The sequence below is a fragment of the Platalea leucorodia genome (assembly GCF_965183815.1).
Source record: "Platalea leucorodia genome assembly, chromosome: 6".
Taxonomy (NCBI): Eukaryota; Metazoa; Chordata; class Aves; order Pelecaniformes; family Threskiornithidae; genus Platalea; species Platalea leucorodia.
Genome location: NC_138828.1, coordinates 71,482,858 through 71,501,394, shown reverse-complemented (window position 1 = coordinate 71,501,394; position 18,537 = coordinate 71,482,858). Strand labels below are relative to the sequence as shown.

At 40.9% G+C, this 18,537-nt stretch overlaps 1 protein-coding gene across 1 annotated transcript; it reads right to left on the bottom strand.

Annotated features, from left to right (window-relative positions):
* Nucleotides 1-4,719: 4,719 nt before the first annotated feature.
* Nucleotides 4,720-5,745, bottom strand: HS3ST1 (heparan sulfate-glucosamine 3-sulfotransferase 1; the record flags this gene model as incomplete). Its single annotated transcript, XM_082315467.1, has 1 exon — nucleotides 4,720-5,745. Exon 1 carries the CDS (start codon nucleotides 5,677-5,679, stop codon nucleotides 4,720-4,722), a length of 960 nt encoding a protein of 319 aa, XP_082171593.1. The 5' UTR covers nucleotides 5,680-5,745.
* Between the last annotated feature and the right edge of the window lie 12,792 nt (nucleotides 5,746-18,537).

Below are 18,537 nucleotides of genomic sequence, written 5' to 3'. Positions count from 1 at the left end.
ATTGACTTGGAAGTTAATTGAAGACATTGCTTTCATAGACAACACAAAGTGATATCCAAGCCAAAAGTTTCACGTCCCTTATCATTAAAAAAAAAAATGTTCTCAGACCACTGAGACCAGCTGTTCCTATGCATCCAGCTGCTCCCCACCCTGACTTGCATATTTTATATATCCCAGAAGGCATTTAAAATCTGCAGCATCACTGTTGATTTTATTGCACTATTAACTTAAAAACTTCATCAACTGTTGTGTGGTAGTTAAGTAGAAAATTTACTGTGGAAGGGTTATTGTTGCAAGAAAAGAGAGTACCGCTCTCCTTTGCTAATATTCTAGGAGACATAAATGCAATTTCAGTTATTTTTTGGTAAGCAAAATATTAATAAAATTTTTTTCACTCATAAGATATTTGCATAGCTTCCATCTGTAGCTGGCCTTTCCAATGCAATTGCAAAATGAAGGAATTAACATTGAACATACAATCTTTCCAGCGTAACTGGGCACTTAGGCAGGGTCATATAAATAAAAGTACTGGTTAAGAATGAGAGAATAATGATGTTACAGCTCTACGGGCACATGCTTGCAACTATTTCAGCTGGCGTATACTAGTTTAATACTTTTGTCTTATTGTACTTTTTATTACTTTATTACTGTATTAGAGAACATCTACTAATACACTCCTGCAAAATTTCATTCCCAATGTGAACTAAATTAGGACTTTCAAGTCACAGACTTTGAAAAAGAGAAAGGGGAAGGAGTATTCCTCTGAGAAGTAGTTTTGATGTGCAGCCTCTTACTTGTGGGGTGCATGTGTGAACTTTCTTAAATGTCTCGTCAGCCATGCTAGATAAAGCAGAAGAAAGGTACATGAAAATATGCCTTACCCCATCTTATTTCTCTTTAGACATTTGAAATCTGTGTGGATGACAACAGGGAATGAGAATCCTGGCTTTCTGCAGAAACTGGGTCTGAAAATGCACGTAGACAAGGAAACATGAAATGATCAGCTTTGAGCCCCAAAGTAATGACGTTTTCATCTAAAATATTCTGTGGTGGTAAGTCTTACACACTCATCAATGAGTGTAGCGCTACCATATTCCCCATGCAAATAGGCTCAAGCAAGATTTAAAAAAGGATGGATTTTTTTCTGAGATGTTCCAAAACAATGTTGATTTATTCAAGCACAGTAGATGTTATTTCATCTACAACATCAGGAAAAAGGTACACGGAACACCAAAGCACACGTAAAAGGATCATACAGCACCAACAGTAGATGTAGCAATATTCTTGACGAAGTAAGAACTTTTAGGGTTTTTTTCCTAGGAGACTTCTTTCCCTTTCCATACTCGTTCAGCAGTGTTCATGAGCTAATGATTACAGTTTAAACTTTGTCCTCTGCAGGTGCAATATCTGGCTTTCAAAGACTCACACTAATCCGTGTTGTGAAGCAAAGGGCAAGACTTAGTCCTGCAGTGCCACTCTGATTAATGACTTGATTGGCATTTCTTCTTGTACTCAAGGGGAGTGGTAGGCTTTGAATTGGACATTTAATTCTCATAAAAAGTGTTATATTTTATATTTGCAAGGGTGATCACAGACTTGGCTAGCTGCCCTGAGGAAACAGGCCTCTGGAGCAACACCCAAGTTGTACTTTAAACCTGAGATTGTACAGTTTTACAGAAATAAATACCTGTATTGCATAACACTGGAAAGGTATTTTCAGGGAGTTTTCTTTCTTTTATGAATAGATGTGGCATGACTTCAAAGCTCACTATTAGTGTTTCTACAGTCCCAGTCGGAATGTGCTTCAGCCTCTTTCTTTCATTCTCTCTTCACTTCTGTTGGCTTTTGTTGTTGTTTAGCACTTCTTTAGAAACAGCTTAGCAAATATATTTAAATAGTAATGCATGTGTGGAAGGTGAATGTTGCTTTGTTAAACTGAAAATTCACACTCAGAATCCTAGTTTTAAGTATTGCAACTCCTGAACTTTGGGCATCTATGGCAGGTAAATATTACCATTGTTATTAGTGTGGGTGTGAGTTATTGTCTATCACAATCATAGCTACCACACAGATAACTGTGCAACGTCTGGGATAAGATATTGTACAATCATGCCATCCCTACACAAGGCGTACACATTCGGTGTGACATACTGTCTGTGGGCCCCTTTGGACTTAGGGTCTAGGGGATGAGTCATGTGAGCTTCTGCTTCAGGACATCCCCCTGAAGTGGTCACTTCACCTCTCTACAGAGAACATGCTATGAGGTCCTAGCACTGTAATAGTGACCCAATGGTTCATGCTCTACTACTTTTTCTACAGAGACAAGCCATATTGGGGAGAGGGGAACATGTGCATGTGTTTTGCTTAGTGACAGGCAAAACACTGGTATCAAATAGCATTATAAATCTAAAAGTATTCTCAGTACCAACATCAGGTGTCAATATTGCTCTGGCATTCACAGTTCAACACTTACGCCCTATACTGCCCTGTATGACCTGCTGCAGGTGAACTTGCTGCAACCCTGCCTTCTTGTACTCCTCTTGCTTCTGGTCACATACCCTGGTAGTATTTTTCCTTTCCCAGCAAAAAGTTGGTGAATGTGGTGGGCTTAGTCTGGGACTGTAGGGAGGCACTAGTGAAGATGCTAACATGGGAAGCCTTTCATCTGGGCCAAAATCTTTTAGGTCCAGATGGCTCCTGCAGAGAGCACATTAGCAAGGAAATGGGGTAGTAATGAGTGTAGAAAAAAATACTGCCCCAACTTACACAAAACCCCCTGAATTTCTCTTTTCTAAAACTTTAATAGGAGCATGATGATACTACAACCCTATTATTTTTGGCATTCTCTCTCATGTAAGATTTGACATTATTGCCAACAGAAACTTTCCCTCCTTGTTGTATATTCTGGGTCAGCAATGAACCATGCAGGCACAACCCAGTAGCAAACAACTGCTTTCCAATCAATCCACTAGGCTACAGCTAAATTCTTAAGCAACATTTAACTGGAAAATAAACTGGAGTTGAATCCTAAATTCTGGTCTTCGGAACTAGAAACTAATGAACAAAAGAGAAAGGAAAGATGCAATTCAGAAAATATTTTATTGAGTACAATACCATTTCATTGTAGGCTTTCGTCAAAGATCTACTTTATAAAACACCACCAACCTCTCTGAGGTTGAATACAGCTTGGGCAGGTGCACAAGGAGTGGGAGAGAGAGGGGCAGCATCTGCAAATTTTCATGCAAGCAGCATAATATAGGATATTTGCATCCAGACGGTACCTTGTCATAGTGCCCAAGTTTGCACCATCTCACAGAAAAAAAATTAATGAATCTACATGTAAATTTTTTAAAGGATTGTAACAAGCCGTTACAAGTTCAAATATACAGGGTGTTGCCACTACACATTCAACAGCTAAACTCAAGATCACAAAATGAAAATTAGGAGCTCAGAATGGAAGTATCATAATAAGCCTTGTGTGTAAACAGGATTATCTCTAACTCCAGAAATTGATGGCTAACAAGATATCATAATTACTGTAGACAAGGAGAGCTGTAATTTTTACCAATGTACTAACATCTAACTTCCATTTTTAGCAGATGGAAGACCATAAAAGTTCCTGGAATTGGGGTTAATCCCACAACACACAAGTCTAATCAAGACTTGGCATCATGGTTCTTGGAAGGAGATTAAATGAACAGTAGTCCATGGGCAATTTTCAGTTGCATGAAGCACCTGCTCAACTCACAGAAAACAGCCTTAAATGGGGTACAAGTGTTGTAATATTTATATGAATGAAGTTGCTGCTTATTGGAATGTAGACCAACTAATTTTTCTGGTGTAATTGTTCATTTTCAGTGATGGCAAAGCATAAGTGTGCTATAAAATGCAGGAACAGTCATAAGCAACCTTGAAAATGTCCCTATATTGCTTAAATTCTTCTCTCAAACCCTCCTTCTTTATGAAGTATATATACATTCAGAGGCTGTAGGAAGTTTTCAGGTTGACCATATTTCTGCAGCTAACTCTGGATTTTATGAGCTGGTCCCCACAGAATCTTTAAAAATCTGCCATGAAACCTGCAGTGTACTGCCAAAGAATTTGAGGAGCACTTGTTATAACAGTAAATGCAAAGGTAAGTACAGCACTTAATATGTCACATTACACAGACTTCCATTGTCCTTTGGGTATGCATGTCCCAACATGTATAAGTACCACCACTCTATCAGGAAATAAGTTTATAAAGCAGGATGGAACAATTTGCTAACTACAACAATATTTTCAAATGAAAAAGAAATTATTAAACCACATTTTAAAGCAAGAAGAATGGAAATGTAAAGTTTAGCATATTCATTAGCAATTAGAGGAGAAAGTCCAGAATAGTCCAGAAAGGCCAAAGTATTCAAATAATTCTGCAGGGTTCTGTTGAAATGAATTTCTTATTTATTAAAAAGACAACGCATTCTCAAGATAGCATCTTCTGCAGTGAAATAATTTAGTTTCTTCATATAGACACATTATACACAATGTTAACAACCATGAAAAACAATACAAAATGCTTTCAAATTTAACAAGTAGAAAAATATAACTAGTATATATGGCAATTGTGAATCTAATACTGTACAGAAGTATTTATGGATTTTACAAATAAATTATAGCTTAAATGCCCGCTTTAAAATTTCTAAATGTACACTGGAACATAGGTTCTGAAGCTTACCACTAACTTGCCACAAATGAGTGCCAGTCAAATGTTCTGCCCACAAGCTCAAAAAACTTCTTGTTGGGTTCATGGAAATATTCATGCAGTTTCTCGAGTAACCAGGTATCTATTTGTGGGTGTGCTCGTCCTTTTGACTCATGTAAACAACGCTCTCTACCACTGTCCCTTAGGCAGTAGAAGCCTTTAGTTTTATTGAAATAAAAGTTTGAAGCATTTATCTGTGGCGATAACTTCAAAAATCTCTCTACCTTCTCTATTTCTGGGAAGGGATTTTTGATTAGTTTATCCCCATCTACAATGTGGATATGATCAAGAGGAAAATACTTCAGCCAGTTTTGCATGTGAATGTAGTATAAGCTTCTGTTTATTGCCTTGTAGTCCACATTGAGTTCACCATCTTTAATCAGGAATTGTTCAATGGATGGATACGGCTTGTGCTTCTGCATGTGATTATAGAACACTTGGGTGTAGTCTGATAGTACTCTCTCACTTGGGTCTCTTAAAATAAGGAGTAGTCTCATTGACTGGTTCATTTTATAAACTCTTTCAGGCACTTTAGGTGATGTGAAATATGCTGGAGTTTTTTCCACGGTGATCTGATGGGGATAAGAGAATGGCATTTGATTAATATACCACTGCAATCCATTTCTGTAATTATCTTCCCAGTCAAAGAAGTGAACTTCAGTTTCTGCTGCCGCAATATCTGGATGGAGACTCAACATCTCTAACAAAGCTCTTGTTCCACCTTTTCTCACTCCAATAATGATAGTCTGTGGCAACTGCTGGCATGATCCATTAGAATGAATGTTTTCCTTGAAGTCATTTTTTTGAGATGTTTTCTTTAAAAGCTCTCTCTGAACAGACTGAGAAGTCTCAGCCTTCGAATTTATAACCGGTGTGGAAGGCACTATCTGAGGTTGAACAATAAGCAACACAGCTCCCAGCAGAAAAGCTGCCATGACAGAAGTTCTTAGTCTGGTTTCACTCAAGCAGGTAACAGGGCATACAGTGATTTCCACCAAGAACAATCTTTAAAAGTTGTTTTTGTTTTGCTGAGTGAACATGTATTTCTCAAACAGAAACTTTGCTGAAAGAGGGAAAAAAAAAAAGCACATTACTTTATACTCAGACATATCGCTACTAAAACCACACTGCAAGTATCTTTTGCTTTTCACACCTGAACAAACTTCTTTAGCTTTCCCAACTGTAGGCTCACAGATCATTTGGTATAATTAAATTCTTTTAAAGACAGGCACATACAGTAATGCCATGAGAAAATGATTTCCAGTCATCAGGAGACATACACATTCTGAATCCTTCTCTTGCACCCAAGATTCATCTGGAGGATTCTTTTTTACTATTTTTTTAAATCTGATTTCATTGCAGTTGAACAACAATCAAGAGAATTAAGTGCTTTTTTTATCTGCAAGAATAAGTTTATCTTTGAAACAAAACATAAAAATGAAAAGGTGTGGACTGGACCAAAGGAGCATTCCTAAAAGCTGAGGGTCTTGTAGGAAGTCTAGGAATTATAGCCTCCTAAAGGAGCATGTGACAGCCTCCTGGGAAAAGGGTCACACAATATAAATAGAGCTGCCCAACTGTGGGAAGGTAATGTTCTCCTCGGAAGAAGTTAAGAGGGGCTCTGGGTGAGTAGTAGACCAAGGAAAAGTTGAATTTTTGTGTCATTTTTAAGTGAAGTTAAAATTTGCTTTGTGCTTAGGATTTCTAAGGATAGAGTCAGGTGGCATGCACTGTGGCCCTGCAAAAAGTTAAGATAATGAAACCATAGACTGCATCAAGAAAATGCTAAAAGAGCTGTGGTTCTATTCATGATAATCAGGAAAGAAAATACACAATGGATACTTCTGAAGGTCATTTCAAGAGTTAGCCAGCAAGCTGCTGTGATGTAAACAACTAACATTACACTTTATCAAAAGACTACTAAATACCACCACTGAACTCCATTTAAAGGTCAGAGTGATTTTAATGCAATGTTTGAAGTGAAATCTTAACGGCCTCACACATAGCATAGCTGTTAGATTGTCATGTTGTGAGCAGGCTGTGTATGCAAGCTCCCTAAATTAAGATGTGTTCCAAAGACTTTATAACCTCAGGGGAGGACTGGTGGAAGTATGATTTTGGTATTGTCTAACTCCATTTAGAAGTGGAAGCCACAATGGCAGAGCACCTGACTGCTTTGCCTTAGTAGGCTACTGTAATTATGAATTTAAGCTTGGAATGGTGCATATTGTACAAGCTAACAAGGGCTGAAATATGAAATTACATACGAACAACCTGAGGAAATGCAAGGGCTAGGTTTTGGAAATTCTCCAGGGAATCTGAAAAGAAACTAATGACTTTTCCACAATAAGCTAAGTCCCAGTGTGACAAGGACTAATTGATCTAGAAAGTTCTGTTTGATAGCTTTGCATTTACAGGGTCATGACTCCATCCTGAATGGAGCAGGTCTGCTTCCTGATGTTTGCTACTGATTATTACTTTTATGCTTTCCCTTTTTCTAATCACCTTTAAAGGGCTACAAGGCAGTGATATTGTTAGGAAGCAGAAATCAAGGCTGGGAGAAGAGGGGAGCAAACTGTCATGATAGATGTGAAGTCAAAAGAGCTTGTGCTTCCCTGTGTGCCTGCAGACTTTGAGCTCATGGGCATGCTCTGTCTTGGGCAGAAGGTCACGCCCTGGGCTGTTCTGTGATGTCTGATGTGAGGCAACTTTGCAGAGGAATTTGTTGTTCTTCCATTTTTGGAAGAACATTTTTTAAATTTTATCTGGCTGAAAGAGCTCCATTTTGGCTGTCGTCATTAATCTTCTGCTCTCTTTCCCTGTCCTCACCATTCCTGTTAATCTTTCTCAGCTTCATCTACTTCAGTTTTAACAAGAAATAATCTTAATTATTAGCCCCACACCAAGGATGTGGGTGGGGGGACGCTGGGAGACAGACAATTCAATACAGGTAAATTCATGGTGGATGTCCCCACTGAGCTATGCTGCCACCACATTCAGCAGGAATGTGAGCAAATGGTACAGCACCAGCCGGATTGGATCAGTGACTGATGGGCAGCTCAGTATACAAGAGCAACAAAACATCAACTCTTGCTGAATTTTAAGGTCACAGATTAAAGGAATAGCCACTTACTTCAGAGTATATTTTAAGAGTCACTAACTCCATAAATAGTAAGCCTGCGTTGTTGTCTTAACACCTTACTAGAAAAGCATAATAGGATTCCAGTGAGGAACAGGTTGAACTGCTGTTGAAAGGAGTTAAGTTAAAGCCTAATGGTAGGAACCCTTATTTCTTAGTAGTCAGATTGAAACATGCTATGCTAATAGCCAAGTTCTGCGATAGGCTGTCTCTGGAAAGATTAACTTTTAGCTGCTAGTCTCAGATACTAGTGACAACGCAGTGCTGGGATTTTTTTTTTTTTATTTATGAACTATATATACCAATTCATAGGGACTGTTCATTTTTAATTCATAGTTTGTACACTACTCCGTTGCCAACTTTTTTTATTCAAGTCTTCCTGTGGCTCAGTATAGTACAGGAATGTTTGGCAGAAATAAAAGACACAGCAAGGTGTCTCTTAACTGTAGCTCTACTCTTGTTTTGGCTGGCGTTGCTCTTTGAAATCAGATTTGTGGGACATTACAGGTGTGGTACCAAGGGCCTCACCTCAGATAGCTTTTTGAGCCTCAGTTGAACTCTGCCTCAGTGTCTTCCCATTCTTAACTCATTTTTGGGGGGGGATACCTTTTTCTAAATAAACAAAAGCAACTGTTTTCTGTTGCAACATGAGACCTCAGAATAACATGGGAGTATCTTCTGTTTCATTGTTCCTCCCCAACTATTTCTTCAGGTGTGCATCAGGTGTTCTTACACTGCAGAACACTCCTGCAGCGTCTGTAGCATGTACTGTCTTTATGCACACCCAATGAACCATGTCAGTAATTATGCCATTCAAAGTACCTATATGCTATTGTTGTTTTGCTTGCAAGCAATAAAGCTTTGTCTGCCTTTTATTTCCATTCTCTTTTGTTTCTCTCAAACTGTATAGGTTTGATATCTGGATCAAGTATTTTGTTGTGTTAGACTAATGCAACACAATGGACATGAGCGTGCCTCTAAATTCAGCACAAAACATATGTTGTGTGGGCACAGTGGTGTCCAGGAATAAAATGGCATATAAATTCCTTGTCATTCAGCTTTCTTATGTCCTCTTTAATGCTTTATGTGGATCTGCAGTTCAGTGGCTAGAATTACAGCAGTTTATATAAAATGACGCAAATCTGTATTCCATAGCTTTATAATTTGTGGGTCCGAAGAACTGTTTCAACAATAATAAGCAAGCACTGAAGAGTTTATAGCAGCCGCTCTGCCAAATTACTTTCCTGCTTTAAGAATTCTCTTCACTGCCTCCACAAGTCATGCAGAGCATACACGACCTCACTCAATAACTTTGTATTCCAGATTAGTACAAAAATTTAACTGACAGTCATTACTATTGTATTTGCTACAAGTAAACGAGCAAGTTGGTAAAAGAAACACAGTTTATGTTAAATGGTGCTTTGAAGATTATACCAAGACTTTTTGAAAAGTCTGATTGCTTTTGCTTAATCTTTTCTTCAGCTTTCTCCAATTAATTAGCGAAATGTGCCATACCGTTTATTCAACAAGATCCAATGTGGACATTGCCAATCAAATCAGCTTTCATGATTAAAACCTCTTCAAAAGTAATAATAACTTGGAAATAAATGGAAGCTTTTCTCAGTAAATGGAGTATGAGGGCCACAGCTGCCATATTTCATTGACTTTTAAGCATATTACAGTGCTCTTTGAAACGTGTCACTATCTTATGACTTCTGACTATCTCTTACCACATTACTAAGGTATTTTAATGCCTCAGTATCTTTATCCTCAATGGCATGGCCTAAACTACCTCGATTATATATAGTTTTTAGTTTAACTAGCATTAACAACAAAAGGTCGGTTTTGCCTGGACAGATAACTTCATTTTTGATGGGGCCGGATTTAGCTCTGAAGTTTCCTAAGAACCTTCAAGTGAGCTGCCGAAGCAGGTAGGAGGGAACATAAGGAGTGTCTGTAGGGCAGTCAGGAAGCATCAGGTAGAGTCCGCTGGCAAATCTGGAAGGGGGATACCTCACAAAAAACCCACAGCAACACACTGAGAGGTTTAGCAGAGCTAATGGGACACAGTTACTACCAGGACAGTGAGTAGGAGAGGGAAGACTACATCCTTTCCATGAACATGCAGGTGACTTCACTCACCTTCATTAAAGAGAAGCTGTATTTTTATGGTTCTCCAGGGACTGAGGATGAACAGGTTAAGTTTCAGATGTCCTCACTTTCTCTCCTTGCAGAACCGAAGCCCTTCACTGGAGAGATCTTTGCCCAGGCATCCAAAAAAGCCCAGTCTGGCCTGAATGAGAACCATAGATCAGTTGCTAAAGTTTGTCTCTAGAGGGAGATTAGAGCTGAAAATCTGAGGGAGACATTCTGTTCTTATAAAGTATATTTAGTTTTGCAGATGTGATAGAACCCCAGGACAGTTTATGGACTGTGTTTTCCTTTGCGCATATTTGGGCACTCGATACTGCAAAATAGAAGACTAAAGTTGCTGGTTAAAACTAGCTGTGCAGTACAACCCACACATCTGCTATGCTGGCTTCTTATATTGGGGGAAAAAAAAAAAATCCGTAACTGAGCTAACCAACTCCACAAACAACTTTCTAAACTGATGAAAAGTCAGTGATCTGAACATTTGTATTCAGTAATGCATTTAAAAAAACTGAATTAGATCAATTGTAGTGTACTTGAAATTCTTCAAGAACTCATTGATATGAACAGTATATATTCCTGTCCTCTAAGAATAGATGGTGTCTGCCATAGGATATATTCCTTAGTTGTTTATATGAGCTCTTTCGAGTGACACTTTGTATCCAGTTAGCATTAAGACTCTGAAGTACAGCTATCACTTAAAGCTCAGTCAAGAGCAGGAAAGGGAGAATTTTTTTTTTTTTTAAATCTAACCTAGTTTACAAAACATTTTTTTCCTTGGAAATGTATTCTGCTTTTTGCTATTTTTAACTATTAAATTGTCTCACAATGCCCTCTTCATGAAGAAATGCTTCCCACACTTCCCCTCCCCAGTTTTTTAATCAAATTTTAACAAAAGTTTTAAACATGTGTCAATGAAATGTTCGAATTCTAGTTTCCAGTAATTAACTACAAGTAATTGCCTACTTTAGTGAGTGCTACAGAGACAAGTGTATTAAATTAAATAGAACTATATACTACTGAAGCCATAGATCTCTAGGGGCATAAACTATTGATCACCTCATGATATATAAAAAGAGCCATCTGTGCATTAAGAAGGGAGGTAAAAAGATAAGTAACTGTATGAACCTGTATTAAAGTGCCTAAATGATATTGTCTAGGTACATTTCCCAAATTATATTAAAAATGCTGCACAATCAGTAGAGATTAAACCATGGCTTTAACTTTTATAGTCAGCATGTTAAGAAATCTAATCATAATCTCAATGCTGTTAAGATGATATATTGTCTACCAGCTCTAAGACTTCAGAACTACATTTTAAAAAGTCTCTAAATTTTGGTTAGGGGAGCTTAACAAGCTGAGAAAGGCTGACTTGGTAGGAAGTATTTTTGGCTGAAATCTGCTAAATTTCTGCACCTGCTGTGATAAATACAGCTTATAGAAATTAGCTAGGTCACCAGTTCATGACTTCTAAAGAAGGAGTTCAGCTCCAATGTGAGCAATAAAGTAGCAAATTTATAATAGACTGTAGTTATATATAACATGCACTCTTTTTTCTTAAGGTCAGAAGGGACCATTGCAATCTTTCATGCCAAGAGATCATAAAAATTTTTAGAAGAGAGAATACCCTAGATTTCAGAGAGCCTCATTCAGGTAAAAATAAAATGGGACATTACAGCAGAATAAAAATAAACTTTAAAAGCTCAGAATGCATAGAAATTTTTGTACTGAATGCTAATATGGAATCCCCCTACCACTTTCTAGCGATTTTTTAATACCTGTCAGGACTCAATTTTTTTCATTAAGAGAAAGGGTACACTGTACCAGTGCCTTCTCTATCCCCCCTCTAAACCCAAATGTTCAATTAAAAATCCAGCAATTACTCCCCACCCCACTTCCCAAGCAAAATGGGTCACATTCTAATTAGGAAGCAGAAATCCATTGCACAGTTAATAGAGTTGCTTCCTAATTCATCAAAGCTGTCTCCAAGAAAACAACCTGTGTGAAAGGATGGCTCTGTCCTGTCTTGCTCCCTTTCCGTACAAAGGCTCACCTTAACTGGATGTATTGAAAAAGGGAACACAGCAGATTAAGCAATCCCATTCTCATTTCCTCTGCCAAGCAATTTCTTACCACTCTCTGTAGCTGTGGGCTCCGTTTCAAATACCAGTAAGACATTTAAAGCAACAATAAAAACAAAGAACCCGAAACCTTCAAATAATCTTTTAGTTCATATTCCAAGCCGATTTCTGTGTCTTCCACCCTCCTGCCTTCAGAATAATACTGGAGCAGAGTGCGTACTGGTGAGGTCGTCACTGTATTAGACTTAGCTAAACCAATCAATTTACTAAGTGAAGCACTACATGATGACCTGGAGGGAACCCTCATGCTCTGGAGTGAGAAGTGAGATGACCCAGCAGGATCTTCCATTTTGGACACTCCAGGCATATTTGCAGTTTTCTTTTTCTAATTATAAAAACTTTTCATGGAAATCCATCAGCTTTGACATTTTTGGGCTCTGATAGCTTCTTGGCTCTGGGTGGCATTTCTAGAAGAGGGAAGGGACAGATCCCATGCTAGTCAGACTAATAAAAATATTTCTGATTTCCTCCAATGAAAAGCAGAAGAGTTATATGTATCTATACATGCATGTATTCTTGTGTATTAGAAAACAGTTTTCCACGCACTCTATTTTTCTGTAATGTCTGTGGAAGCATATGGCTAACTCAGAATAACCAAGGTAGCATCCTGACAAGAAGGGGACACAGACTGGAACCTGGCAATGCTGGGGTCAGAATTTGGTCTGTCAAATTAGTGCCTCTCCACTGCAGCAGCTGGCTTTGCTTCAGATGCATAATCTTGCTGCTGACCTACTGGAGGCATTCATATGCAATATTAAAAACCTCTGCGTTTTCCAAAAAGGGAAAAAAAAAAAAGCCAGGGTGGGTACTGAAAGGATGGATGTGCAAGAGATAGCTAAAGCTGATGTCAGTAACTGCGCTCTTACTGATAGTTGCTCATTTCTGAGCAATGTGGGAAATGCACTTGTTCAAGAGTGCAAGAAATGCTGGCAGATGTAAATTGTAATAGTTATTATATTTATATATATTTATACATTGTTTGATAGCCAGACAATATATGGCATACACTGAATTGAACCTGTTCTACTCAATGTTCCGCTTGCCATATACACCGAGAGGCTCTCAGTGGGAGTGGGCAATGAATGGGTCTCTCGTGCCAGAAGGATGATCCCTGCAGACACTCCATCCCCATGCCATTCAAGCCTGGTATTCGTAGGGCTTCCCAGATATTTTTTTCCTCCCCAGTATCCAAACAGGACCAGTCCTGGAAAAGGGAAAGCCCTCAACCTACTGCACTAGCATAGAGAGGAAGGACTTTTAATTCCCAGTCAACTGAGGTGACTGAATTGCCTGGACTTAGGTGGGTGCCCTTTCCCAATCTTTTGAATAGCTGGAAGACAAGAGCAAACCAGAACTCTTCTGGCTGGGGACTGCCACCCCTCCCTCCTGCCATCCTTTTGCCCCCCCAAAATTTGAACCTCTTAAACCCTTATCCCTGGAAAGCACCCGAGAACTGCAGTAACCAAGCCTTCCCTGTACTATTCTAGGGAGCCAGTCCTTCAAAACAGCAGCAAGCTCGAGTTGAGGCTTTGTGCTCTCCTGCCAGCCCCCAAAGACCACTTTGCCCTCCAGCCCTACGCAGCTTGCCAGGAGCCAGTTCAGCACCCTGCATCCAGCCGGCTCCAGCACTCAGCACGGGGACGGATCAAAGATGCTCAGAGGAGCTTTTGCAAGTTGTTCTGCTGTCAGGTAGGAACCCTGCACTCTGCCACCCTGCCCACACCCCTGCCATTCTGCCGTTACATGCCCTTGTCATTTAGCCACAAGGGAAACAAGGAGGGAAAGAAAGAAAGCGCCCAGGGGCCAAATCTGGACAGATCTACAAACCGGGTGCTGCCGACCACTTTTTTTCTTTCTTTCTCTCCTTTCTTTTCTTTCCCTCCCCGACAGCGATGCCTCCCCGAGCCTGACTCAGTGAGCACGGAGGCTGTGGGGCAGGTGCCGCGGGTCCCTCCCCGGGGCAGGGCTGACAGGCTGTGCGCGGTCGGTCAGACGCTCCTCAGCCCCGGAGCGGCGCTCGCCCGCCGCGGCCGCGGGGCTCCCACCTGCCGGCAGCAGGTGCCGGGCGGAGGGGCGGGCGGCAGCGCTGGGTGCCAGCGCCCGCGCACCCCGGGGGGCGGCAGACCCCCTCCGCCATCGCCCCGACGCCGGCACCCGCTCCCACCCCAAACTTCCCGCGCTCCCGCGGCCGAGCACCCGCCGCTCTCCTGCCGTCCTCCGCGGCGCCCGCGCACCGCGCCCGCGCGTCACTCACCGCCGGGGCGCGGAGCCGTGGGGCAGCGCCCGCCCCGCTGTGCCATGGGCGCCCGCGGGTGCCGGCGGCGGAGCCGGGGGAAGCGCGCCCGGCCGCGGCGTGCGGGGGAAGCGAGCGAGCGCCCGCTGCCGCCCGCCTCGCCCGCCTGGAAGCGGCGCAGCCGGCGCCCGGCGCCCGCTTGTTTGTACGGCCCCGCCCCGCCCCGCCCCCCCGTGGCGTCACGGGCAGGCCCCGCCCCCCGCCGCGCCCGCGCCCTGCGGGGCTGAGGGAGCGGCGGGGCCGCGGGGTGCGGGCAGCGCCCCCGCGCCGCGCCTGTGCCCCTGCGCGCAGGTGTGCGCGCACACGCGAGTACGAAAATAGTAGTCCACGCAGATAATATTACAGGCCCGGGGAAATAAATTGCTGTCTACAGAAAGCGGCTGTGTCGTCGTCGTCGTGTCCCCCCCCCCCCCCCCCCCGCCGCTGATTGCCTCCTTCCTGTACCTACAAAAATAACACCCGCGGAGGTCGCACGAAGAAGAGACTGATAGCACTTGTATTTACTTCCTCTACTTCTTGTTTATGTTTTCTGGACTTTACAAATAGGCTTTGATTTTTTTTTTCCCCCTGAAATGCTTTTTGTTCAGCCAGGAGAATTTAAAGCAGGATGGATGTCTAGAATGACAGAAATGCTGCTTCCTAAGAGCAGTGGGAAAAAGGCTTTCTGGGGATTTATTTTAAGGCATAGGGTTAATTTATTGAAATAGCTCTGTATTTGCCAGGAACTGATCTATGTTTTTTTCAAGACAAAATGCATTAAAAACAGCATTAACATACTTCGTCCATTGTTTCAACAGCCCAGCTCTCTTGGAATTTACTGGGAGTAAAATGCAGGCCCAAACAACTCCAAAAAAAAAAAAAAAAAAAAAAAAAGGAGGCTGGTGGGGAATTCGTTTCTCGGTTGATTTGGATCCATTTAGCTCCGCTCCTGTCTGGGGGGTTCCACGCAGTCTGACAGACCTGAAAGAGGTGGGGTATTCCCAAAGAAGGAGGATTAGCACTGTTTGTACAAAGGTTTTAGTACCACTTGCCTGAAGAGGTAACTTGCCTAATCACAGATCAGCACTCCTCTGAGCAGGGTTGGGTGGCAGCCAGGAACCTCTCTGCAGCTGAGGGTCACTTTAAGACTCCCTGAGTTTTTTCTTATGTTTTCTGTTCCAAAACTTTACTTCTTTTCTGTAGTTTTACTTCTGTAACTTTGCGTGCAAAGAACAGTTGCTTGTTCATCAGCTTGCTTTGAGAACTGCTGTTCTCCAATGGCACGTGATTATATTGATTTAGGGCTTGATGTTTAAATTTCCATCCACGTTGGAGGACCTGTTTGCACAAGCATTGCAGGACCAGCCTCTCACTGTACATGTACACCAGCCAGGTTTTTTCCATCCTTCTACTAGAAACCGTTGCTGTGGTTGCCATGTGGGAACTGGGAGGCTGGCATGAGCTGGACCTAAGCATTTGTGAGTGGTCTCTTTAAATAAGCAGTGGATGAGAAAGGCTTAAATCACCTCTCCAACCTTTGACAGGACGCTGGTTAATATTTCTGCTGCAAGTGGACTAATGAGAGGTTTGCAGGATACTATGACCGTAGGCCGTGACTGTTCATTCACTCCTCAAGTGCTAGTCTGTGGGAATGTCAGGTCGCACATGTTTCCTGTGCCAAAAACCAGCTTAGTGCACTAACGCTATGCAAAAACTGTCATGATGTATATTTTCTTAAATCCTTTTCCTTCAGCCTTAGCCTGCAGCGATATTATAACAGGAGCCACAGCAATCAATTATGGAACTCTATTTTCTAATCATGACTTCTATTGAGGGATGCTGAACAAAGATGCAATGTTTATTTAAGTATCACCAGCAATTTCGCAGGGATTACAGGAAGTAGGTGTGTGTGCGGAGTTATTTCATTTACAATTGTTTGTCTGCCTCCAGCCTCAAATAGGCATACTTTTGTATGGCTAAATTAATTAGTAAAATAAATATGTAATAGAAAATCTAAGGAATGAAAGGCGCTCCATTATATTTTAAATTCAGTATCCTAAATAGAATCTTGTCAAAGGTTTTCAAGAAACAAATGCAACTACTTAAGGAAAAATAGGATGGTGTAAGTATGAATGTCTTTTATGTTTTTGCATATTTAGTATTTAAGATGTTTCCTGTATTTAAGTTTACTAAATCATTTCAGTGTAATTTCTTTAGCACAAGTAGACATGTGCAAATACTTTACTTTTATTTTTTTAAGATAAAAAAAGAACATTTCACAAGTGCGCTTACTAAAAAAATAACAATAATACTGTCTTTTTACTTGTATTTTAGTACATTCCTATATGTTTTATTATAAACCTGAGAGTCTAATAGAGAAATACTTTCATTTGAGATTAGCCTTGCTGTTTAACCCTGCTGTTTATGGAATGACAGTGGGGTTTGGTTTTCTTGCAAACAGGTTAAAACCAAAAAGCTTAGAAGTTGTTCCGCTGCTACAGACCCACACAATTCAGTCATAAGGGATCACTATTTCTTTCATGTGATCTCTAGATCAGATACTGTAATACCTATTTCATGTTTAATATCCAGCCTTGATATAAAAGAATCAAAAGATGAAACATTCACCATTTCTTTAGGTAGTTTGTTCCAATCATGAACCATCTTTGGTGTCAAAATAATAACAGAAGGTGGCTGTGCACCTTTTAATCTGAAGGTATCTAACTGTAGCTCCAAGCCATTGCTTTATATTATCACCTTCCTAGGTAGATTAAAGATATGTTTTGCCCAAAAACATACTTTCTTATTCTAATTAAATCACTTGTCAGTATTCTTTTCTTTGGATAAGCTAAACAAAGTGATCTCTTGTAGTGTCTCACTGAAAGGCATTTTCTCTAGGCTCAAGAAAGTTTAGATTTAATTATTTTTCTTCATTTTTCACAAACTTTCATCAGTGAGTGCAATACTGATGCTTAACATTCACAACGGAAACATTTTCATGATGCTTTCATAGTGAATCCCAATTGCCAATAAGGTTTCAAGATCTATTGGTTACTCAGTTCTTAAGCTATTTCAAGTGCCTTTCATTGACATGTAATCCTTACTTTTTAAATTCAAATGGTCTGGGCTACTAAATCTGATGCCTTATGAAAGTCTAGGTCTGTTCTGCCTGCATGCTTCTTTTTGTCAAGCAAATTTGTAATTTCCTCAAAGCAAATTTTTTTTACATGATGGTGGTAGTGTCCCTTCAACTGTGGGAAGACTAGTAAGAGAGAGTGACACTAACTGTACATGTGCTATCTTTTTATTCGGTCAATTGAGTAATGACTCGTTTAGAAAAAGGAAATGAGAATTCTTAAAGCCAGAAGAATGAGAAAGGAAATTAAAATCATCAATGCAATCTTGCCAATATTCATTTACACTTCCCTCGTTAGTCTGAAAAGGAGGATGTGAAAAATGGGATGTCTGATTTGACCAGCATTCCAGCATATCCTGGATGACGGGCATGTGTCATACACTCTGAAGAGAGGGGTGTTCTGCCCATACGGTAAATTAAATGGGAGCCTGCCCAGAGGAAACAATTCTGCTGGAGGAGATGCCAACTCATTCAGAACCAGGGTCAGATAATTTGGGGACAGGGCTGGGGACAGGGCCGGTGTGGGAGACAGAAAGGCAGCAGGCTGTCCTGAGCAGAGGTGGGAGGCCTGCACGGCGGGGGGAGGAGGTGGTGACTCACCGGAGGCAATGCTGCTCCCAGGAGGGACCACAGCACAGCCTGGAGGGCATTGGTTTCATGCTACCATAAGCATCAAGGAGGGAACTCCTTCTCAGCGGGATTTGAAAACTTTCTTTCAAACCCTGTGCCACCACTCCACTGTTTCTCACAGTAGCTGTTTTGGAAACGCAGAGGTGGAAGATAGCTGAAAGAGCAAAGACATGAAAATTACTTAATTGAGGAAATACTTAGAGCTTTCTCAGTCTATGTTGGAGCTGCCTGTTGTTACACAACAAAGTTTACATTTGTCAGGTTGAAGTAATGCGGTTATGACTTAAGCAAATCAGGACAATTCAGGCTCACAGATTTCTAGAT